Raw genomic sequence first — 25764 nt, forward strand, 5'->3', positions numbered from 1 at the left:
TATAAAAATATATATATATACGCCCAAAAAAATTTAAAAAAAGGCTTTGGTTTTTTTTTGGTTTTTTGTTAAATAAATAAAAAAAATGAGCATATGAAAAAAAAATTTTAGGAATAAACTATGCAAGGGTAATTCAAGATAAAGCTTATGTCCTACGTGCAATATTCGTTAAGATGTTCTGGAAATCTTACCCGTCTTCCAGAACGCGTTGTTTTAGGTTTATCTATCGACGTTGACGAAGTATCAAGTTGTGTGTCGGCTGTCGTGTAGGGTACTACGAGTGTAGTAGCTGTGTCGTTTGCTTGTACCGAAGGAAAATCGACGTAGCTAGGGTTTCCTTCTAAGTACGCTGCTTTGAGTCGATCGATACTGATGCTATCGTTCGTACCGTTCTTATCTACTACATAGTACTTGGGTTCGCGTTGAAGAACTTTGAAGGGTCCTTCGTATGCTGATTAGAGGGGTCGTCGATGTGAGTCTCGACGAACGAAGACGTGTGTACTATGTCGTAATTCGGGTTGAACGAAAACATCAGTTGATTGAGGTCGAGTGTGAGCAGGTTTAACTGAACGCATAGCGTTTGAAAGCCTACTCGTGTAAGAGTTTAGATCCATGTTCAATGAAGAAGCTGAAGGATCCACGAATTCTCCTGGAAGTCGGAGTGTCGTTCCGTAAACGAGTTGAGATGCCGTGTATCCAATGTCAGCTTTCACTGCATTGCGGATACCTAGCAAGACGAGTGGAAGAGCGTCTGTCCACTGTGAAACGTTTGAAGCTGATAATGAGGCTTTTAGTTGTCGATGAAAACGTTCTACTAACCCGTTTGCTTGTGGGTGGTAGGCGGTCGTTCGGAAGCGCGTGATTCCTAAAAGTAAGGTTAGACAACGGAAAAGTCCAGATTCAAACTGGCGTCCGCGGTCTGTAGTGATTGTGGAAGGGCAGCCGAAACTTGCTACCCATCGTTCGACGAAAGTGCGGGCCACGGTTTCAGCAGTAATGTCCTTAATCGGTACTGCTTCTGGCCATCGAGTAAAACGGTCTACGCATGTTAAGAGATATGAGTATCCGTTCGAGTCGGGTAAGGGTCCTACCAAATCTAGATGGACGTGGTCGAAACGAGCGTCAGGGGTTTTGAAAGAACCTAAGGGACATTTGTTGTGTCTTACGACCTTAGCTTTCTGACAGCTAACACAGGAGCGTGCCCACTCCCTCACGTCTTTATTCATGCCAGGCCAGCAAAAGCGTTCGGCTATAAGTTTGACTGTTGCACGAGCACCTGGATGAGAAAGATTGTGCAACGTATTGAAGACGTTGCGGCGATAATGTTTTGGTACAATTGGACGATCCCTACCTGTAGATGTGTCACAGAGTAAGGTTTCCTTACCTGTTTCCATCTGCCTAACACTTAGTTTAAGAGTTGTCGAGGATAACTCATGCTGAAGATCAATGTCTTCTTTTTGAAGCTGAGCGAGTTTAAGAAGGTCGATTCCTTGGAAACTGTTCAAGGAGCTAATTCGAGACAAGGCGTCTGCGACTACATTGTTTGCTCCAGAAATATGTTGTATGTCTGAAGTAAACTGCGAAATGTAGTCGAGTTGTCGAGACTCTCGCGGTGAGTACTTGTCTGAAGATGAATTTAAAGAGAAGGTAAGAGGTTTGTGATCGGTAAAAAGCGTGAATTCTCTTCCTTCGATGGAATGTTGAAAATGCCGTACAACACAATACATAGCTAGGAGTTCCCTAACGAACGTGCTGTACCTAGATTCCGCGTCTAACAACCGTCTGGAGAAAAATCCTAGAGGTTGCCACGAGTTGTTAACCCATTGTTGTAAGACTGCTCCGATTGCTGAGTCGGATGCGTCTACTGCGATACTAATGGGCGCTGGAGTGTCCTGATGAGCAAGCAGGGTTGCTTTAGCGATGTGTTCCTTAACTGTGGAAAATGCTTTACGGGCTATGTCGTCTAAACTAATTGATTTCGCATTTCCACGAAGCTGATCGGTTAACGGTTTCATAAGGGACGCGCATTTAGGTATGAACCGTCTATAGAAACTTACGAGTCCGTTAAAAGTTCATAAGTGCTTGATCGTGGTCGGTTCTGGGTAATCCAGAATGGCCGCCACTTTGCTCCTAAGGGGTCGGATGCCTTGGGCATCAATAGTGTGTCCTAAGAAGTCTAAGGAGTTAGTCCCGATTTGGCATTTCTGAATGTTGACAGTAATGCCATGCCTTTGGAGTCGATCGAAAACAATGTCCAGATGCTTGAGATGCGATTCTCTGTCCGGACTTGCTATTAGACAGTCATCAACATACGCATGTACGAAGTTGAGACCTCGGAAGACATCGTCGATAAACCTTTGGAAGGTTTGAGCCGCATTTCTTAAACCAAAAGGCATTCGTAGAAATTCGTAAAGACCGAAAGGAGTGATGATGGCGGTTTTAGGAATGTCGTCAGGTGCCATCGGTATTTGGTTATAAGCTTTAACCAAGTCGATTTTCGAAAAGACAGTTGTACCTTTCAAGGTAGCTGTCAAATCGTGAATATGAGGCAGCGGGTAACGATCGGGAATGGTTTTAGCATTCAGACGCCGATAATCACCAGTTGGCCGCCAATCATTGCTGTCCTTTTTAGGGACCATGTGCAATGGGGATGCCCATGGACTATTCGATGGTCGAATTATCCCTAGGTCCATCATGTGGTCGAATTCGTTTTTAGCTAACTTAAGCTTCTCGGGAGCGAGTCTTCGAGCTTTCTAAAATACAGGTGGTCCTGTAGTCGAGATGTGATGTGTAACATTGCTGGTTACACAAGGTAATTTCGATTGCGATTGGTATATCCCGGGGTATTTGTCGAGTACTGATTGGTACAAGGGGTCTATGGCGTGCTTAATCGTGACTGGGGATAACCTGCAACCAGAACAAGGAGTTACGCAAACGGATAACTTAGTGTTTCCGTCTATTAACTTTCGTGAGCGTGTGTCGATGAGTAGATTGTGGTGTTGTAACAGGTCTATACCAATGATTGGCATAGAGACGTCTGCAACAACGAAAATCCAGTGTATGGGTTTGCGTAAACCCACGTTAAGGTAGACGTACCTTTTACCGTAAGTAGCGATCGGCTTTCCGTTTGCCGCCTGTAAACTTAAAACAGACTCGCGAAGTCTGTCGTCGGGATTTGCTGGAAGAACGCTAACTTCTGCGCCAGTGTCGACGAGGTAACGAACTTTCGTTGTCACATCTGTGACGTATAACAGACGGCTGTGTTCGCCGGCTACGGTTGCCGTTAACGCGTGCCGGCTGGGAAGTTTCCCGAACTGTTTATCGTGTCACTCGATTTTGGGGTCGGATAATTGCAGGGCCTCCTGCAATTTCTAGAGGATTTACCGTACTGGTTGTGATACCAGCACCAGTCGGGGTTGTCTGTCTCTCGTGGTCGAGAGACAGATCTCTTACGTGAAACGCTCCTACGTGAGGATTTTGACCGACTACGGTCATTACGAACTCTAAGATATCTTGTAAGCGTGTGACATAGTTCGGCCATGTCAGTCGAGGTCGATTGGGGTTTTTCTTTGATAGTAAAAACCTCGGCCTTAGAAAATTGGGTGATTTCCAAGATTCGATCGGCAGATGCAGCTAGTTCATCTATGGCATTGTTTTGAAATGAAACAAGCACTGCCTGCACCTGTTGAGGGAGTTTAGACAAGAAAAGTTGTCTAAATAGGCCATCATCGAAAGTTCGTTGGCCAATGACTTCTCTCATTCTAAGCAACATGTCCGTCGCAGAACCATGTTGTAAGTCGATATTGTTAAGGAGTTGGTCTAACCGTTGTCGATCAGTTAGGTCTCCGCGTTTTAAAATCGATAGCTTAAGCGTTTCGTAAGGTTCGGGAACATCACTAGTAAACATACTAGGTGTTACGTACCTGTTAAACTCGCGCGGTAACGCCTTAACTACCGCGAGGAAACGTGTGCGCGAGTCCGTGATTCCGTGCATGCAAAAATCGGCTTCTGCATAGCAGAACCAGGACTCGATATTATCGGGCCAAAATGGCGTTAACTGAATCGAAATAGGGGGAATAGACTTTAACTTAAAAACCTTGGGTGAGTGTTCCGTCATAGTAATATAGATAACGAAAAATGTCTAATTAAAATATATCCGGAAAAAAAAATTCGCGAAAAAAAGTATATCACAATATATAAAATTCAAATAAAGAATAACAATAATAATATTCCAAAATGGAACAGACTCACAGTATATTGACTTGGTGTACCAGATCACGTCGGTCTCACCAATGACGATGCAACGGATGTTCTAGTTTTACAACTAGCTACCAGTAGCACCTTCTATATTCGATCGTTCCCAGTCAGATAGAAATCAGAAGTCAGACGAGAAGAGGCAGGAAAGATATATTTGATTCGTTACCAATATATCGAGGACCTTTTCTATAAGCTGGCTAATGAAACGTAGGAGCTGTGTCCCACGCCGTATTGAAACGTGATCTGGTACGGATGAATGACCGAAAGCCTTCAGTTAAACAAGTCCACTTAAACAACGTGGTCAGCATCCAATGTCGAACACTTAATGAGCTATTGATTTTGGGGAATTATTTACAGCTACAAATGTATCGTAAAACCGACACACATTGACTTGGAATATGACCCATCATTTCTGGACCTTGTCCTCACATACTATTGTGAGGATGTCATAGACATTCAGCACCTTCCTCCACTAGTGAATAGTGATCATGTTGTACTTTAAGTTTCGGACACATGACATACGATTTTCATCTGCTTCTTCCTGTCCCAATATCTGGAGGGATAATATCTAGGCAATCAGAGAGTGTGCTATCTCGGTTGACTGGTCGGTCGATGTGGATAGATTGATCGAAGACGAACGGTATAAAGTTAGGGCTACATTGGAGTCCGTAACACAACCGCTTGTCACATGGTCAACACGTAAGCTTGCCAACAGGACAGGCATCATATAAGTGTGAACATCGAAATTTTCGCAATATATGTAAAAAGACCATGGCTAAATCCTATACAATTTACGAGCGACAGTTGGTATGTGATAGCCGTACTTATCTGAAACGATTGTTTTTGTATGTTAAATAGCGAACAAAATGTAGTAATGATACTCCCCTTTCTACTGTTACACGAAAATTCAGATTTACCAGTTGAATCAGACCTGGCAAAAGCTGAGACTTTTTCGAACTATTTTAGCACAGTTGACTCTACGTGTTTTGTTACAAATACTTGTCCCAATCACACAGAGATACAAGCTATTGTATCTGTACACGGGACTGAGGAAACTGTTCTTCCATTATTCACTAACCTCAAACCTTATAAGATGTTGGGTCCTGATAGATTGCATCCACGACTGCTGTCATCTCTTGCGGGCATTATTTGAAGACCACTCGCGACGCTCTTTAACTTGTCCCATTCACTCATTCAACTCCCAGGAGATTGGATAGACGCCATACTCAGTTTTATATTGAGGGATGAATTGAGACAGGTCGTATCTAACTACCGGCCTTTCACTATAACCAGAATAGTCGTCAAGTTAATTGAAAAGATAATTTTGGATAAGTTACTAAGTCACATAGATTCGTACAATCTGTTAACTCCCGAGCAACATAGTTTTCGTAACAAGCCTTCATGCAGAAGCTCTCGATCTTTGGAATAATAGTCGCTGTGCAGGAATGGATAGGAGACTTCTTATGTGACCACAGACAGGGAGTGAGGGTCAATGGAACGCTATCGGAATTGAAGCCGGCCAAAAGTGGTGTTTACCAAGGCACCATCTTAGGCCCTCTACTTTTACTTATTTATATTGAGGAATTGCTGCCATTGCCTATGTCGTCGACATTATTGTTTGGGGATGATGTCAAAATCTTGAGAACAATAAGAATTGAGGCTGGTCATTTTCATCTCCAAGCTGACTTAGAAGATATATTTAGATGGACTCAGGGTTGGGGCTTAGAAGTTAATTCTAGGAAGAGTGTGCTCATGCACATCGGACACGGTAATAGTTACCGTTATACCATTAACGGTACATCTGTTCCACGCGTTCTACTGGAAGGCGATCTGTCAGGGTTAACACAGATTCTTCAACCTACTATCTCTATTACTGAAGGTCGATGAAACAGGCGCGCTGTAGGGATTTGGCGGCATGACTACTAAAGTCAGTAGACTATCGTCGCTTATTGTTAACGCGGATCCTGTATATCTGAAAAGCGAGAGGTAATGTGAACTTTTGAAGTATATTTTGTCAGTCGCATCGTTTATTCCTCTGACAAGTTTGTCGTTGTTCTTGATGCACACACGGGAGTCTCTCAGTTCTTGCACGGACATAGAGACTCAGTGGTTTGGATTGTTCCTGGAATTGATAAACCCCATCATGTATGTTTCTAAGTGGTTTGCTAATGTTTCAGGTAATTTCTGGCGGCTTAGACGGGAAGTTAATCGTTTGGGATACCAAAACATGTGAGAAGGTCCAGGTAAGTTTTTGATCCAATGTACAATATAGTAAAGATTTTGAATACCAGGTTCCCAATAGACTTCTGCTTCCCTACTGCAACTGGCTACATTTTTAGCCATACTTGCAAAAACAAACGTAGCTGAGTAGTAATTATATATATTCTTTTATAGATATCGTAAAGTCATATGACCGTTCTACTGGAAATTATGTAGACTACGTAGAATTCCCCCAAAATGCTATAATGGCGTATAAGGTATGAGATTTCTGCTCTTAATCTGTTGTAGGATTCTGACTTTGTAGCATGTATAGTCGATTCCATCCTTATCGTATACTGGATTAACTTAAATGTCTCAGTGAGGTAATTCTTTGACCTTAATACTAAGGTACTTATTTCCTCATAGTATTCTCCGATTTGAATTGACTTACGCTGTTTGAAAGTGAACGTAATAAGATCTTGTTTTTTCCAAACAAACTGATTTTCATAAAACTAAGTTCATGCGACTAGCTCTCCATAAATTTGAATGAACCAAGGACAACACTACTCTTGGAATACGACAGATTCATTGTATATTACTTGAGAGGAAATAATAAAAGCCCATAGACTTGTTTATATCATAAACTTAGATAGTAGAAGCTATTGGCAAAAGTCTATTAGCTTGAGATTTATTTATTTATTTAAACATATATAGCTTGAGATGCCGTTGACTAAATTCAATGTAACGCTTCATTCTGGGTATATTCACAAATTACATTTCCTTATTTAAAGGGTCGTAAATTAATCAAAAGTGTAAAGTGACTGTACTTACTAATGCACGGGATTAATTGATTTCTCACTTGTTTATCTGTCCAGTTAATGCTATACATAAATACATCGAAATCAAATTGAAATAAATTAATTCTATCATCCTTAATTGGTCTTTATATTGACAAGCGTTTGTGTGCCCTCTTGTAATTATCATGAACTGTCACTAATGAGTATAAAGCATAACTTGTAATGATTTATTAGTGGTAGATACCTTCATTCTTCCACTGTTTAGAAACATCCGTTCAGTCGACATCTTCCATCTAGCACTACATCTTTTTAGCAGTCAAAGCAGCGTCAAACTTGCCACATAATTGCATCTGTTTAAGTTGTCGTACCACGATTTTACGATGTCATTAAGTAAATGTATATATACATTTCTTCTCACCATTCGGTTACCTACTCAAGTCAGTACCAGCACTCATGCTTACTGGATGACTTTGTTTATCGTTATTAAGAAATCATTGATCGTGAAAGCCGTCATCTTAAAGTCATGGAATATCTTCCTTTTTACGAAATAAAGCTGTTCTTCATCTGAGCCATCTCTAAGTTTTATCGATCATACTCGCCCGTTTTATGTCTAACACATCCCTACTAAGCTTTGTTTCTAGTGGATACAATACATTCAGTCAGTTAATTTATTTTAGTTCTGTCTCATGGAAGGGTTGACTTAGGCTTTAAAATTCGATGTCTTTATGCTTGATTGGTTCGTTTTCTTTCGAGTAACGTTACTATGGCTTACATCAAATCGCAAAAGTTTGACAGGGATGAAGCCATACTATCTCCAACTTGACAATTAATATGGTATTATATGAACAATTAATCGTGTTTTCCAATTGCAGTTGCTTTGTTTTCATAGTAGTTAGTCATAACTTTTGTGACGATTTGGTCGACTTTAAACACTTGTTTGATGAGTTTCTGACATTTTAACCAAATGGCAGTATTCGTTCTCTTTAAGGACGTATCCATGTAAATTTCGCTTCAGTTTGGGTGCCCGGGCAGTATTCCAGTCCTCACACAAATGGAATGACTGTGGCGCATATATATTTGGTGCTTCCTTGTACCGATGTTAATGTAATCAAACTAAATTTTACCTCTTTTCAAAGGTATTCGATTCCCACCAATGAAAAGCATTCAGAACAAAAAAATTATACATGCATCGCAGCACACCCAAAGGACTGCATCATTGCTACAGGAAATGGTCTTGGTGAAATATTCATTTGGTGGAATTTATGTGCTCAAACTGATGATCATTTAAACATGCTAAATCCTGTTTCTGACGAATGGACTGGAAGTGAGAATTGCTCAGAAGATGATTCTTTCGATCATGTCAAAAAAGCCATCAAAAAACATTTTGCAAAAGGTCATTTATTCACTTATTACCCAGTTCATCCATCTCATGTTAAACGGTCTTTACTTCATTGGCATTCCGTACAAGTGACAAGTCTTTGCTTCACGTCATGTGGTTAGTTGCAAATGTAATGTTTTTACGTTTGTTACACTATGTGTCAGGTTAGGTTTTTTTGTAACTGAATGGTATCATTGTGATCTGTAACATTTTCAAAAACTGTTTGATGGCGATAACAACTAAACGATATTTTGCGAACTGTTAGATTCATAATACGTATACTGGTTTCGTCCTTATATCTGTATACCGTTTTGTCTCACTCTCCATAATTTTTATCACGGGCTCCCAAATGCCCTGGTACGGCTGAGAGTGGGGAGAGTCTGCTCTCCCTCTCGAAATGCTCTCACATGACCACGCGTATATAGTCTCTGACAGGGAAATCCTACTCACTGCCTTCTCGTGGTGGGGGTGTTGTCTACGAAATTGAGAGGACGAAAAGCGAATGTCCAGCACTCTAACCGGGTTGGTGGACTCAGTAAGTTCACCTAGGGGAGTTGGAAAACCTTGATACCAAATCCATGGTGCACACGGGCTCCAATATCCTGAGGGAACAAATGGCGTATAAATCAATCGTTGGTCACCGGCTACCATGGGACTGCATCTCCTCACGACGCTCCACCGCTTTGTGGATCAGACCTTTAGGTCAAAGGCTCCGGATGTGGCTCTGTGAGAAAATCACGTGCTTCAGTTTGGGCACCTGAGCAGTATCACAGCCCTCACACAAATCAAATGAGATTTGTGTGGCGCATATATAACTGGTGGCCCTATGTACGAATATTTATGTGTTCAAATAAACAATAAATTTTATCACGGAAGAGGTTGTCTGTATTATGTAAAACAATTTATATGCTTCCGAGGAACCGAATCGTAGAGCCAATTATCTCTATTGATAACAAGTGTTATAATTTTAGTATTTGGTTAGTTATTATGTATTACTGCAGATAGCTACTTTTCATTCTTATTCATTCAATATAAACACATATTGAAGCGTGTTAATTATTGAAAATGTGCTAACATTTGTTTAGTCTTATGAAAAGTTGTCTTGTGTGTTAAAATTAGTGTATTACAAGTTTGAAGTTTGCAGTAATCAAGTCTTCTCAACTTACAGGCACTCATCTTCTCTCTGGTGGTTTGGAAGGTGTGTTGGTCAAATGGGATGTAACTGACTGTTTCGGTGGTCCACAACAGCGTCGTTTTCTACCTCATTTTGGCTATCCAGTATCTTCTGTTCGAAGTCATGGTGGTTTTTGTGAAGATATAATATCTGTCAATTTGGAGAATAACTGTAAGTATTTACCTACTATATATTGTAGAAAATAATTATTGTCATCGTCTTCGGATTAAACTGTTTTTTGGGAAACAGTTTTGGTGACTTTGACTAATTTTACATACTGCATTACTGAGTCAGTCAGTCAGTTACAACGTAGAACTTCGTACGTACGTACATCAGTTCGAGTTGCCATACCACATTAGCACAGAGATGAAGTTGTCGATTCAAATCACATATTGGTAGAAGTAGTAGCATTACTGAGTTCTTCATAGCAAACACTGTCATGAGGCCAAGATTACTATGGGATACAATTAACCAAAGCCTCATAAGTTACTCTGTTAGCTCTATTTTGGCATGCTTGTTGGTTGCAAATTAACTTGAATATCATGCTTCTAGAAATTCTGTTCTGTTTATATTTCCTTGAGCCCGAATTTCTGTAATTTATTCACTTGAACCAGTTTTTTGTCATACTCAAACGTTTGTGCAAAAGCCGCGATACCTCTCAGTTGCTCAAGACCAACGGTAGTAGTTTTAATCGATATCTAGAGAAATCTTACCTTACATAACCCTAGTTATATTTTATCTACTCTGCGTTTACTGTTCCATCTTTAGCATTTCGTTCTAAGCTTTAACTAATGTACTCTTCGAATGATAAGATTGAGCGTAAGTTAAGTTCGAGGTCATCTTAATTTCTATTTATCCAATGATGCACCTCCCATCCCTTCTTGGGTTCGAATACGAAAATGACCCAGCCAAGTTTCTATAATTGTATTTCAAGCACACATGCGTTTATATATCGGTATCCCAGGCTGCATCACACCGTAAAATTGAAGATCATATTCTATACATAAACAAGCAAAATACAGCAGTGAATAGAGCAAGCCGTATAACCACAGTTAGGAGATCCAACGAAAACTTACAATAATAGAATGTAGGAAGCCTAGATGCCTGATAGTTGTACGATATGAGCATAGTAATAATAATCTAGGAAAAAAGCAAATTCACACCACTAAGAAAAATTTTGTCTCTTTTTTTCAATTAATTTAACCTCATCAGCATTTCACATTATGGATGGAGCTTTCACAATAATCTACTCAAAACAAGGCTTTATGCAATTTCCTAAACACTGGTTTCCAATTCCTGCTGCATTTATGATGCCGGAAAATTTAATGACTTTACAAAGCAAACTTTCACATATAGATGATGAATTGTCTTCGACATACCTCTTGACGAATGGTGGCTGTGGTAAAATACAGCTAATGAATGTAAATGACCGTGAACATGGTGTTCAAAAGGTAATCAATTATTATTGTGTGGATACAATGTTGATTAAAAATTTTATGGTAATTTATTTTACTTATCTGTTTAAACACATACATTGGTACAAGGAAGCACTATATATATATATATATATATATATATATATATATATATGAGCCAAACTTCGTTATTCGACTTATGTGTGGTCATTCATTTGACCTCACCTTGTCAAAACAGAGAGCCGACAAGATACACCCTTCGTTTATCTGGCGACCCCATGACTAGTTCTCGTGGAATGGAGGGTGTAGACATAGCACTAATTACGAGGGCAGAACAAGCACTATTAGAATGGATCCCTATTAACGGTCGCCTATGTGCAACTTAGCTAAACGGCTCTGTAGGGACTCGGAAGGATAGGGACACACGTCATTGCCTTTTCGTCGTTTCTGTCTACGCTCCCACTGACTGCGACCCGGATGAAGTGAAAGATGACTTTTACAGAAAGCTCTCTGAACCTCTTCAAAAAGTTGAACGCTCAAACATAGTACTCGTAGCAGGTAACTTTAATGCCCAAGAAGGTAGCTTAAACCAAACAGAAAGACATTTAGGTGGGTATTTTAGTATTCCGGTTCAGCGAACAAGTAATGATGATCGTCTGCTGTAACTGTGCTCAGACAATCGTTTATTTTTAGCAAGCACTAATTTTAAGCATAAGGAGAGACATCGTCTAACATGGCGACCCCCTGCACCAAACCAACGATGGACTCAAATAGACCTTATTGCCATCAGTCATCTTGGGAGAGGCTCAATAAAAGATTGTCACTCGTTCTGGAATACCTGTTTGGACTCTGATCATATTCTGATACGAGCACACATTTGCTTGTGCCTCACTGGATGCAGAAAAACCACATTAATGAGACCCATTAGAGTTGAATTCAGTGACGAGAAAACCAAAAGTAGATTCCAGGAACAACTGAGGTCACACTTGGGTGGCTCTGAAAACGAGGCTGGCCTAGATATTGCTTGGAAAGATATACGAATAGCTGTGGAAACACCAGCGACATATACTAGTGAATTGAATCAAAGGGTTACGAAAAACCAGTTAATTTCCGTTATATCTATTGTAGTGATAAACTCTCGTAAACTTATCACATCAGGCTCCGAACACGATGATGAGCGAAAACAAGTCAGATCTAGGTTAACCAAAAGTTTACGGGACGATCATGAGCAGTGTTGGGCAACGAAAGCAAAATAGATGGAAAAGGTAGCAGCTGTAGGCAACACCAGACAACTCTTCAGACTAATAAAAGAAACTGGAATTAAGAAGTAGTGTGAGACGATTTTTTAGAAAGTGACATTTACTGTTTTTTCTCTCACTATAGATTGACATTACTCACCAAAATCTTATTGTCAGAAGTATGGATTCAAAACATCCAGTTATACATGCTGAAGTATTATTAATGGCTCAGTTGAGCACTGAAGTTGCATTTACTTGGTTTGTGACTTATGAATGTGTAAAAAAGTTAGCTGATCATGAACGAGGATTACCAATTGATGATCAGTCACGTCTAACTTGGTGGCAGTGCCGTGAATCAGAAAAGGAGAATGAGAATGAAGATCTGTCTTCATCATCAGTCGATGGAATTCATGATTTTGTTAAGTAAGGAAGCGTTTCGTTTTTATTAGGAAATACATTTCGTAATTTGTATGTTAGATCGTTTTACTTATTATGGTAATCTATACATTTTTATTTGTCCACAAAGCTGGCTACCTTTGCAACTTCAAAAATGGTTTCTTAGAAATCCTTACACAAAATCCCCCTCGAAAACCAGGGATTAGGTTGTCGTACTGTATGTGAAATATTTCGGAATCGTTTTTGCCTACATGAAGACAAGCAATTGCGGATTCATTCATTAGAATAGATTGATTATATTTTTGTGGAATAATTTTTTAAATATAATGTCACTTTACAATTATCGTTTGTATATATAGTTAAAATCATGAGTCAATTGAAGCTAGACTACCATAGAGGCGGGATCGTGGATGCACACTGCTGAGGAGTCCCATAATAGAACGAAACGGCCGTCCAGTGCTTACAGGTTTTCCATACAGGTTTTTTTCTTCACAGTATAACCTCTAATATCTATTTCTGAAATAACATTTGGCGTGACATTACTGTTTGTTATCGCTTTTAGTTCGCTACCTTTATTATGTATGGACTCCTAGGTCATTACACGTTACTAATATAAATAAAGTTGTTTCTTTCCAACGTTTGACTTTTGTACAGAATATAAAACCATTCTGAAAGTTCCGTATTCTCTACTTATTATCACTATATGGATTATTAACGTTGAAATGTTGTTATGTATCACACGTCCAATTCATTCGAGTTCATATGTGTTTTCATTCATATTTATTTATTTATTTCAACACATGAATATTGGTACAAGGAGTCACCAGATATATATGCACTACACAAATCTCATTTGATTTGTGTGAGGGCTGTGATACTACCCGGGTGCCCAAACTGAAGCCCGTGGTTTTCTCACAGAGCCACATCCGGAGCCTTTGACCTAAAGGTCTGATCCACAAAGCGGTGGAGCGTCGTGAGGAGATGCAGTCCCATGGTAGCCGGTGACCAACGATTGATTTATACGCCATTTGTTCCCTCAGGATACTGGAGCCCATGTGCACCATTGGTTTGGTATCAAGGTTTTCAAACTCACCTAGGTGAACTTTCCGTGTCCACCAACCCGGTTAGAGTGCTGGACATTCGCTTTTCGTCCTCTCAATTTCGTAGACAACACCCCCACCACGAGAAGGCAGTGAGTAGGATTTCCCTGTCAGAGACTATATACGCGTGGCCATGTGAGAGCATTTCGATAGGGAGAATGGACTCTCTCCACTCTCGGCCGTACCAGGGCATTTGGGGGCTCTCGTTCATATTAAAAAATTCTCAATTGTTTGTAAATACAATTTGTCGAAGTTCAACCTATAATCCCAATTAAATAGTCATTTTTTATCCAAATCTAACAGATAGTTGAATACAGGAGTAAAGTGGAAAAGTAATTCCAGTGTACATTGTCGGTTTTAATCGACTCTTTGTAGTTTCAATGTTTAAATGATGATTGCTCAAATTTATAATTCTTACGACGAATAATCACTAGATTTAGTCGATATACGACTGAGTAAACTCGACTGTAATTCTAATTATTTGACCATATGAAGAATAAATATTCCTTGTGAGATTTATATCTTGTAGGAGTGGGAACTCTAGGGATAAGGAGGTTGTTGTATGTTGGATCGAAGTACCACTAAACTATCAGTTAGCGCAGTCATATCAAGACATTGAATTTATTATTTTACAGCATCGGTGACAATTAATGAATAAAAGTTATCGTTAGAAATTCAGTCATGAGTATTTCATGCTGATATTCTTATTATGTAATCATACTTATCAAGACTCAACAGATATAAACACCACCCCTAAATTAACTATTCCAAGAATCCGGTGTTCATCTTGTTGTGCTGACGAGGTATGGCAACTTGAACGGATGCATATGTGTGACTGGTCCTACGTTGTAGCTGACTGACTGACTTTAGTGCATAAAAATCGTAGTTTTACTGATCTAACATAAGTTCATCAGAAAATTCTACTCAAATGTTCAGTATTTAAAAATCATCATTGGAATAATACGACATTAAGTTATCTAAGTGTATGGTGATGTTTATTCATTTATGGTAATGTATCATTCATATATTAGTGTGAATATTCAATATTCAACTGTTATGTTAGTCATTATTATTTGATTAGTATCATTGAAATCCGACGTAACATGTTTAGTAGCAGTTTGGTAGAATAGGGTATGTAAGTTAATTAGAAGTAGTTGGTGATGAGTCACTTGTCGCCCCCAAATGCCCTGGTACTGCCGAGAGAGGAGAGTCCGCTCTCCCTCTCCAAATGCTCTCACATGGCCACGCGTATATAGCCTCTGCCAGGGAAGTCCTGCTCACTGACTTCTCGTGGCATTACTGTTATCTAAAAAATTAAGAGGACGAAAAGCGAATGTCCGCCGCTTTAACCAGGTTGGTGGACTCAGTAAGTCCACCTAGGGGAGTTGGAAAACCCTGATTCCAAACCAATGGTGCACATGAGCTGACTCCAGTATCCTGAAGGAACAAATGGCGTATGAATCAATTGTTGGTCACCGGCTACCATGAGACTGCATCTCCTTCCGATGCTCCTGCATTGCCTTGTGGATCAGACCTTCAGGTCAAAGGCTCCGGGTGTGGCCCCCTAAGAAAACCACCTACTTCAGTTTGGGCACCTGAGCAATATCACAGCCCTCACACAAATCAAATGAGATTTGTGTGGTGCATATATATCTGGTTCTCCTTTGTACCAATATTTATGTGTTTAAATAAGTAAAATAAATAATGTCACTTGTCGGCATGTTATATCTACATTAATGATGCAGCTTTTGAGTTGGTACTCGCTTTACTTAGCTTTTCAATTTGGAATGTTACCACCAGTGAACCATTCCAGTCGCAATTGACCGCCCACTGTAGGACTATTATATATAATATGACATGCTTCTAAGACAGATTGTGTGTTAATAAAGTACTTGACATAATGTAATGCACACGCAAGAGTGATTAGTTAAGCTAGATAATATTCCCTTACCCTAAACTCAACCCTAAGTTTCTCAAGCTTGTAAACTAAAGGGTGACAAAACATTATATTATAGTTGATGTCGGTTGATGATAAAAACACTAGCCCTAATTTGTAAATTCAACTTAAAATTCTGAATTGATTCATGACATCTAACCCGAATGTTTTGCATTACAGATGATGACGAAAACTATGGATTGATAACCTTAACTTTATAACATTGATCCACCTCCGAATATGTCATACAGACTTTTTTCTTTACTACAAGGGATAATTTGACATATGAATGTTAATTATTCACAACTAAGCTGTTATTCCATTACTTTTTATTGTTAGTTCCTATATAAAACTAATCAGCGTTTCCTAACTGCGATGATAGATCGTCAGTATATTATACACTTACTTCTGGCTTCATAGAACCTGATGAACTGATTATGGTACACCTGAAAGTGGTCTAATCCGAAATGTCATTCACAAAGTTTTTGTTGAAAATTAGACTTCGCAGATGATCTGGCTCTTCTATCACACACGCAACAACAAACGAAAGAGAGGACGACCGGTGTAGCAGCACCAGTAGGTCTCAATATAAACAAAGGGAAAAGCACGACTCTCCGATACAATACAACATGCACCAGTCGAATTACACCTGACGGAGAAGCTTTGGAGGATGTGGAAACCTTTACATATCTGGACAGCATCATCAATGAACACAGTGGATCAGATGCAGATGTGAGGGTGAGGATCGGCAAAGCAAGAGCAGCATATTTGCAACTGAAGAACATCTGGAACTCAAAACAATTGTCAATCAACACCAAGATCAGAATTTTCAATACAAATGTCAAGGCACTTCTACTGTATGGGGCGGGAACCTGGAGAACTACGAAAGCTATCATCCAGAAGATACAGGTGTTTATTAACTGTTGTCTACGCAAGATACTTCGAATCCGTTCGTCAGACAATATCAGCAACAAGCTACTGTTGGAGAGAACAAACCAGAATTCAGTGAAAGAAAAAATCAGGAAGAATTGTTGGAAGTGGATAGGACACACATTGAGGAAATCATCCAACTTCGTCACAAGACAAGCCCTCATCTGGAATCCTAAAGGCCAAAGGAGAAGAGGAAGACCAAAGAGCCCATTACGCCGAGAAATGGAGACATGAGAAGAATGAACAACAACTGGATAGAACTAGAAAGGAAGGTTGGAGAATGCTGGTCGGCGGCCTATTCTCTATTGGAAGTACTAGGCTTAAAGAAGTAAGTAAGTAGGTCCTTCTTGTTTTATTGTATCAATGAGTGTATCCCACCTTCTTTTCAGAAAAAAAATCGTCATTGATTATTATGAATGTAAGATTATTTAAACTACTGATTAGTAAGTGAAAGCTTTTTTTGAAAGTAATCAGTATTCTCTTTATTGAATCTTCGATGAAGATTTAAATTATGTTTCATATCTTTGTGTGGAAATTTTCTTCAAATCTTAATAGATTCACTTCAGTTGATACTTATTCCATGTCACATTTTGGTTGTCCTGCTGTCAGTATGGAGTTTGTTCCATCTGAGAAAAATCAATTATATGTACTGTTAATGGATTATCGACTTATGATATGGAATTATAATTTTGAATACAGTGAGATTTATTGTTTTATTTATTTGTTTGTTTGCATCAATTATTTAAAACCTAACATGTTTAGATGAAACAAATATACGTGAATGTAGCCCTCGAATGCCCTGGTACGGCTGAGAGTGGGGAGGGCCCACTCTCTTTCTCGAAATGCTCTCACATGGTCACGCGTATATAGCCTCTACCAGGAAAGTCCTACTCATTGCCTTCTCGTGGCAGGGGTGTTGTTTACGAAATTGAGAAGACGAAAAGCGAATGTCCGGCGCTTTGGCCGGGTTGGTAGACACGGCGCGTCCACCTAGGTGAGTTGGAAAACCCTGATTCCAAACCAATGGTGCACATGAGCTAACTCCAGTATCCTGAAGGAACAAATGGCGTATGAATCAATTGTTGGTCACCGGCTACCATGAGACTGCATCTCCTTCCGATGCTCCTGCACTGCTTTGTGGATCAAACCTTTAGGTCGAAGGCTCCGGGTGTGACCCCTTAAGAAAACCACCTGCTTCAGTTTGGACACCCTAGCAGTATCATAGCCCTCACACAGTTAAATGAAATGACAATTTTGTGTGTGGCGCATATGTATCTGGTGCCCCTCTATACCAATATTTATGTGTTCAAATAAATAATAATGAAATGAACGTAGCACAGAATATCCTTAATAATACATCATTTTTCATCAATTTGTATAGTTATTAAATACAGAGCAATGTTCAGTTGGAAAATTACATTCAACTTGCCACATTATATCCATACAACGGGATGAGATTACCATGGAAAATTCTAGAGTAGTGGGAGTGTTATTAACAGTTGAAAAGATTAGATATGAACGGTACCAATCGAAAAGAAAGTATGAACTTATAAAATAAAGAAGCATAGGATTTTCATAGTTGAGATCATGAGTCAATTGAAGCTAGACCACCATGGAATACCTGGAAGCACTGGACGACCGTTTCGTCCTATTGTGGTGCTTCCAGATTTTCTCTGGTGGTCTAGCTTCAATTGACTCACGCTGTCAACTATAAAAATACTAAATCTTCACATAAACCCCTTTTGATAAGCATAGGATTATTAAGGTACCTAGGAAACATGGGCTGATTCCATATCTTGGTTTACCTACTGGTTGCAGCTATTCACTTTCAGATTAGAAACAACAAGACTGTAGACTGCTCTTTTTTTGATCAATGTTTCTGTCTTTCACAGCGAAAAATCCTATATATTCCCCATGGATTCCAACTTCATGCCATCTTTTGTCGTATAGTAATCCAAACCGTTCGATCATACCACCTGGCTCTCTAGTTATTCCCTTCAATGTACAATCTAATGTAAATGAATCCAATACATCGACAAATCTTTTAGTGTATTCTGGTCTTAATCTAACTCTTTTAAACTGGAATGAAATTCTACTCGAAAGTAAGTTCAGATTAACCTGTTGTGATATAATCATTATTAACTCATTTGTCAGGTACATATTGATCTAGTCACATCCGATCTAGTGATACTACTACTCGTTTGCCCAAACCGAAGTGGATAGAATAGGTTCCGGACTTGTGACTTATTGTGATCCAATAAGCGATCACTGGTTGTAGTATTCAGTTGTTTATGAAGGTTTTCTCTTTCCCACTCTACAAAGGAAAATTCGTTTTGGCCTGTGTTGGTTACATTGTTAATCACCTCAATATACAATGAAGTTTGACATCATCAATTTATGTAGACGTGTTTACCTTGCTGTTGTTATAACTGTGACATGGTTGTATGTTTGAATGATGTGTCATATCGCTTGTCTAATTTTCCCAATCATCAATGTTTTTTGAAAGAGGGATTTGATTATATACCAGGACAGATTACAAAACGGTGAGAAAAAGTCAGTCGAACTATGTTTGTGTCAACGAAAGTACGTCTTCACTACTCCATTTATTTCGCACTCCTCTTTCTGAACATTATAGTTGATAAGTAATCTAGTCTAGCCGATTGCAGCTCCTTAGACATTGAATAGTGACAGTTGGTGATCCAAAAAGACACATTAAGTGCAATCCTGTATGAATCATTTAGTCAATCACGATCAATGTAGATCCTGGTACAAATGTTCACTAACTCAGGTTGCCATACTACAGTGGCATGATGCAACTGAACAATAGTAGTAACGATAGTAATTGTTAAGATTGAACATTGATGATATGCTGCTAGGAGACGGTGAAAACTGTATGGATAACTACTACAATAAGAGATGTAGAGGAGGATAAAGGGTGGATTGATCCACACCATTGTGACTGATTCTGACCCATTCCATTCAGCCTCCAAAAATCGTTTATGGTCATTACTCGGACCTCAATGGCTTGTGAATTCATAGACTAATGGAACGTTTTGATTTGATTTGTGTGCCTACCGTTCAACTAACCAACTCACAAACCAGATAGTGACTGATTATATTTGTAATGTTTCTCAAAAAATCTCAGTCAATAAAGATTTACAGTCCTTCAAAATGATTTGCCATCTTCGTTCAGTACTTTTCCCCAACATCTACGTTCACTACTCGACTGTTCACTATGTACAAACAATGCTTCGAAATTATCTATAATCTAAAGCCCACACTCTCCTACTGTCGTCAACAATATTTCACAGTTGTAGTTTGAATTCATATTTCTATCAGTGGGATTATTCACTTCCAAAATATCTAAACATTTCTCTTCAGTCGTTAGAATACTTAATCCAAGCATAGGCATCTCCAGAGTTTAGATTCCACAGATATTATCATCAATAAGCCTTTTAAGCGTTTTCAATCGATGCTGTATATATATATTTGGTTATATGATACTTTAGAGTAACCATTGGGATAATTGTTATCAGTTGAACCATCCTTCACATCATAATTATTAGATGAATTGCACAAAAATTCTAAGTTTGAGTGGATGGTTAGCTAGCCATCCATTAAACTGACATTCTTTTAATGATTCATCAGATCTGTCTGTTTAATTTAGATTGATCAGTATTCTGTCGAAAACATTCTTATTTTCAGGCAACCCAAAAGTTGCTGCCAGTATTTGTCTAAAAGATAATCTGTCGAGTCTGTGGCCAGATTCAAAGAAGGTTATCATTGACAAATGTGCTCTTGTTTCTCATACGGATAATGACGATGATAATGTTGCACGTTACCTGGCTATCACGGTTCGTGGTCATGCTTCCAGATCAATGAGTGAGCGTGTTTCACTTGGAGCTTTGTGCTTAGTGAAATGTACATCTTCCAGTATTGAAATGATGTCAGTTGTTTCAGATGTATCAGCGACCTGTTTAACTTCACATCCGAGTAAACCTTGGTTAGCTGTGGGATTGAAAAATGGAACAGGTTGGTTTGTGATATAAATAAAAGCAGTTTCATATTAATTTTGTGATGTTGTTTTATTCAGCAGAACGCCTTCTGAAATCATCCGTTCATAGTTTTGAGAAGAAGGTTACATTTAGAACGATGACCACAACGTTGATGAAAAAGTGTTTTTACTAGTTGTTGGTTGAACTGGTCTGTCGTAATTGTCGAGTCGAGCCACATTGGTTGTAGAACCCATTTCTCTAGGTCTTACCGTGTTAACAATGTCCGTTGAGTAGTGGCGAAACTTAAAGCAGTTCGAGGATGAAGTGGTTCTGCTGACTGTGCAAGAGTGTAGTGCGAGTAAGTTGTTTTCCTCAGAGAACCAGCATCTCAACAGATGCTGGTTCTCACAACAGAAGGAGAGGTCTAGAAAAGGTGGGGACTGAGAATAGTACACTTCTTCTCATCCTACAGATTTCTATCACCGTTGATAGTTTTGAAATTGGCAGCTAACTTATCTAACACCGTTCATAAAATGACTTTTTGTGACAAACGTCAAACAGTCATTACTTGAGCATTATGTATTCGCATTCCGATGTGATTAGGACTTCATATAACTCTGAAAGATAAATTGGAGTGGAGTAGATGAAGGCATACTGGAATTGTACATCTTGAGCAAAATACAATGAATGATGTCACACAAGGTCACTAGCCATTGATTTCAGATTTACTGACATGTTGACTTTCTGAATTACTTAACTTGTAATAGCTTCTTTTGATTTTGACTAAAGGTCAGCAACTCAGTAGATAAAGCGTCAAGCATTTACAAAGAGAAAGGTACTGGCTTCGGATCCCTATATGATAATGAATACTGAGAGAGGTTTGTCCAGTTGACGAGTATCGAATAGGATACAACTCATATCCTACATTTCACTGCTAGTCATAATCGATCTTTGAAACATGTGACCGAATAGCTAGTTCAATCAAATTTCAACCTTGAGGATCAAGAAGTTGAATAACTCAAATCGTTATTAGTAATGATATAGATCATAATTTGATGTCGTTTGTTCTGGTTTCATCGATTTCATCGATTGTTCGCTTCTTCCTTTCTTCATTGTAGTTGCCATTTATGAAGTTCAATTGAATACAAATATAAAATTGAATATCATACATTCATTAGCAAATCTTGCTTCTCAACCATTATGTGATCGAATACATAAGAGTGGAGTAAAGAATAAACATAAACAATCAAATGGTACAATGTTTGTATCACTTTGTTTTATTCCATTAAATGATAATGATGGTGATCATCATGTTCAATTGGTAGGATTAATGAAAACATTAATTGGACGAGAGACAGGACGTTATGATTTAGTTTATTATGGAACACGTAAACAAGCACAGAAAAATCTAGTAAGTATATTGTATTGTGGTTGGGTTTTCTTCTTTTTCGTTATTCATCATGCTAACGACTTGTATAACTTGTAGTTTTAACGAGATGTTTATCTAGGATTTGAAAAACAATTATAATGTACTACAGTCGATTCTGTATTACTCGATGGTTGTCAAACGTAATCTGTAAGAGTAGCATCAACAGTCTGTCCAACAGTGGACCTCAACATATACAAGAGAAAAAGCAGGATCTCGGAATACTACATGAAGAAATCCAACCTAAACTCACTTGATGGAGAAGCTCTGAAAGATGTATTTACGAACAATTGTCTAGGCATGATACTCAATGTTCGTTGACTGGATACCATCAGCACAACCTACTGTGGGATAGAACAAACCAGATTCCAACTGAGGAGGAAATTAAGAAAAGATTCTGGGAGTGAATATGACACACATTAAGGAAATCATCAAACTGCATCATGAGACAAGCTCTTACTTGGAATGCTGAAGGGAAAATGCAAAAAGGAAGACCAAAAAACACAATGTGTCAGGAAATGGAAGTAGACGACAAAAGGATGAATAGCAACTGAATAGGATTGTCTAGGACAGAGTTGGATGGAGAATGCTGGTTAGTGGCCTACAAGGGTTGACAGGCAAGGAACAACTTGTGTGATGATGTTTTAAGTCTTCATCAATTGAGGTAGTTAAGGAGTATGTTATGAATGCTTCACTATTGCTTACCTCGATGTCCAGTGTTAATTTGTGTTAGAGTAGACTGGAAGAAAGATGGAGCAGCCAAACTTAAATATCCCATTAGCCAAGGACTGTTGATCTCAGTCTTCTTCGGTAAATGCAAACTACCTGGTTACGGTGTTTTTAATCTCTGCGACCGTTGATTGGAGTGGTTGTGTAACACTGCAGATTCAGCTTCAATTACATTTCTTTCATACATATCTTCTCGCGAGAACAAAGAGTATCAGAGCGAATCATAGTATATGATAACTTCTTCTGAAAACTCTACAGTTATAAATCCAAAATAATAGCAACATATTATTAAATTTTACTTAATGCATGTTATAAATTGAAAACGGTAAATTTTACGTTTATTGGGGTTGGTATTGGTTTATGGTAATCACTACGTAACAGTTGAGATTCTTCCATTACGAACACAAGCAAATGGGAACTTGAATAGGTTGGACATCTTTCACACACAACGACACTTTTCGACGTAAATAATCCACACATTGATATGAGGTGGAGAATACAGAATGTTTAGGATAGCTTAATATTTGAAGCAAAGGTCGAGAAACTAAATAGAAATACTCTGTTTATGCAATAACACTCGATGATCTTGTAACATACAACAAAGTTAACAGACCAAAAGATGATGACAACCAATCAACTAGCAGCATATTTTGTTGAGTTAATGTGATTTGGGAAAGTGTCCCTTGTAGAAAGAATTAACATGTAATACTAAAATGTGTTAAATAACCCGAGCTCTCTTTAACAAACATGGAAGACTGGTAGATCCTGGTTTCGAATCTCGCGAGGCGAGATCGTGGATGCGCATTGCTGAGGAGTCCCACAATAGGACGAAACAGCCGTCTAGTGCTTCCAGGTTTTCCATGGTGGTCTAGGTTCAATTGATTCATGATCTCAACTATTGAAATTATTGTATATTTCCTATTTTCATGTATTAAACATCGTTTCTCATTCATTCAACCTATTCTTTTATTCTCCCCTCTGTGATTTCGTTTTACCAGAAGGAGACTACAAGGTTAAATATGCAACCGAAACAACGAAGTTTACTACAGTTGGTTGATACAGCGTCTCCAGTGAAATTTGATAATCATATACGAGCAAATAAACGAAAATTAGATTCTGATATACAATTAGAAAATACTTTAAAACAAATTAGTGAATATCCAATTTATACAGCTCCACCACCTGATCAAGTGTTACATCAACTTCTACGAAAACATTGAATAATCCATTTTATATGTAAATAATTTGTTGACTACAAAATAAAGATGTAAATATGTCTGTACACTTGTTCTTATGTTCCGGTAAATCAAGTTTCATTGGTGTCACTGGCCAATGATTTTGGGAAATCGCAGTCAGCCACAATCTGTTTAGACTATTAATAGTGACATCTCAGATTGTGAAGCTGGATGACTCGACTTTGAATTCTACATGAAGCATCAGTACACTCGAGATTACAGATAGATATACCTTGCTGACGAAGGCCTATTCATATGAGACCATGCCAGGGTTTCGCGTCGACTATCCTCAAATATCTAGCACATTAAGATGGTACATATGATGTTGATTCACTTAGACTAATGGTTACATTGTTACTTGGTCAACAGAACTCAGTTAACACATAACAAAAGACTAAATAAGCAAAGATGGATAGTGGCTAGCAATGGAATCCAGTTTGACGCGCGTTTCGTCCTATTTGGGACTCGTCAGCTGGATGTACCTGCATCCAAACAAACAATACTAAGTAAATTTTAAGACTAAATAATTATGATATTTATTGGTACTGGTGTTTTAGCGCTGAAGGAAAATGATGAAAGTCTGTCGTTATCATTTATGATTCATGTTTCCTTAGAAGAATAGTCATATATTCCTACATTCAAACCACTCAGTATACAGAAGGGAAATATTATAAGGGGGATGACAATGTCTTAATTAATATCTTTGAGAACCTATGCTATGAGCCAAAATATCAAATAATCGCCTTTAATATGCTTCATTAAGTTAATCTGTTATGATCTTGTACTGTTTATTATTCCTTGTATATTGTAATTACACTCGACTATTCATAAGTCAGAACAAGCTGTGGAAGGGAACAAATATTCCAGTTGTCTGTCTGAACAACAAGGAGTTTATTTAACATTTATGTAGGAATCTTCTAGTATCCTCTTTATACTTATGATAACGCTGATAGGTTAAAAATAGAACAGTCAGCGTACTCTCAGCTGATGCTAACATAAGCATTCAATAATCGGAACTTTGTCATGCTAACAACAGGTTTCACTAACTCTTCATGACTTTGGCTATAATCCACAAATTGTGAAATATATACTATATTGGTTAGTCAAACACAACAGAGAACCTGCGACATGTGTTTACAATGGTTTCAGTTCCGATACCCTATTAAAGTAGCGAGATAAATATTGTCACAGCAAATATCAGAGCAGTAGAAGTAGTAACAGGATTAATGGTAGTAGGAACGATTAAGCATCTAAAATACGGCCCGAGGAAATGTATATTACTAAAATAAAAAGAAATTGTAAGGAGTTTCGAAGCTTTAGGATCTAAAGATACACGTAGTGAATTAACTTGCACTATTAAAAACAAATTTAAATCACGTCATTTCGTTGCGATAATCACGCAAACCCCAACCAGGTAGTGCGCACCTACCTACATACAGGGTCAGTGAACTGATGCCATGTCTTAATTTTGCCTACTAAAGCTTCTTTTTAAACTACTTCTACACCAGCCCTCATCGCCCGTCAAATCAATTGTGACATAATATACGAGCAATGCTTCG

At 38.5% G+C, this 25764-nt stretch overlaps 2 protein-coding genes across 2 annotated transcripts; one reads left to right on the forward strand and one right to left on the reverse strand.

Annotated features, from left to right (window-relative positions):
- Window positions 1-2652: 2652 nt before the first annotated feature.
- Window positions 2653-3029, reverse strand: Smp_190320 (family A2 unassigned peptidase (A02 family); the record flags this gene model as incomplete). The annotated part of the gene is made up of 1 exon (XM_018799287.1): window positions 2653-3029. The coding sequence occupies one exon, from the start codon at window positions 3027-3029 to the stop codon at window positions 2754-2756; it is 276 nt and encodes a 91-aa protein (XP_018646606.1). The 3' UTR covers window positions 2653-2753.
- Window positions 3030-6129: 3100 nt separating this feature from the next.
- On the forward strand, window positions 6130-24190 carry Smp_094570 (hypothetical protein; the record flags this gene model as incomplete). Its single annotated transcript, XM_018799298.1, has 15 exons — window positions 6130-6243; window positions 6276-6402; window positions 6435-6500; window positions 6535-6616; window positions 6652-6734; window positions 6766-6839; window positions 8390-8748; window positions 9800-9976; window positions 11018-11256; window positions 12604-12881; window positions 17376-17518; window positions 18713-18922; window positions 20526-20852; window positions 21934-22226; window positions 23969-24190. The coding sequence occupies exons 1-15, from the start codon at window positions 6173-6175 to the stop codon at window positions 24188-24190; spliced, it is 2751 nt and encodes a 916-aa protein (XP_018646607.1). The 5' UTR covers window positions 6130-6172.
- Window positions 24191-25764: the final 1574 nt, after the last annotated feature.

This window comes from Schistosoma mansoni (genome assembly GCF_000237925.1).
Source record: "Schistosoma mansoni, WGS project CABG00000000 data, supercontig 0148, strain Puerto Rico, whole genome shotgun sequence".
NCBI classification, from domain to species: domain Eukaryota; kingdom Metazoa; phylum Platyhelminthes; class Trematoda; order Strigeidida; family Schistosomatidae; genus Schistosoma; species Schistosoma mansoni.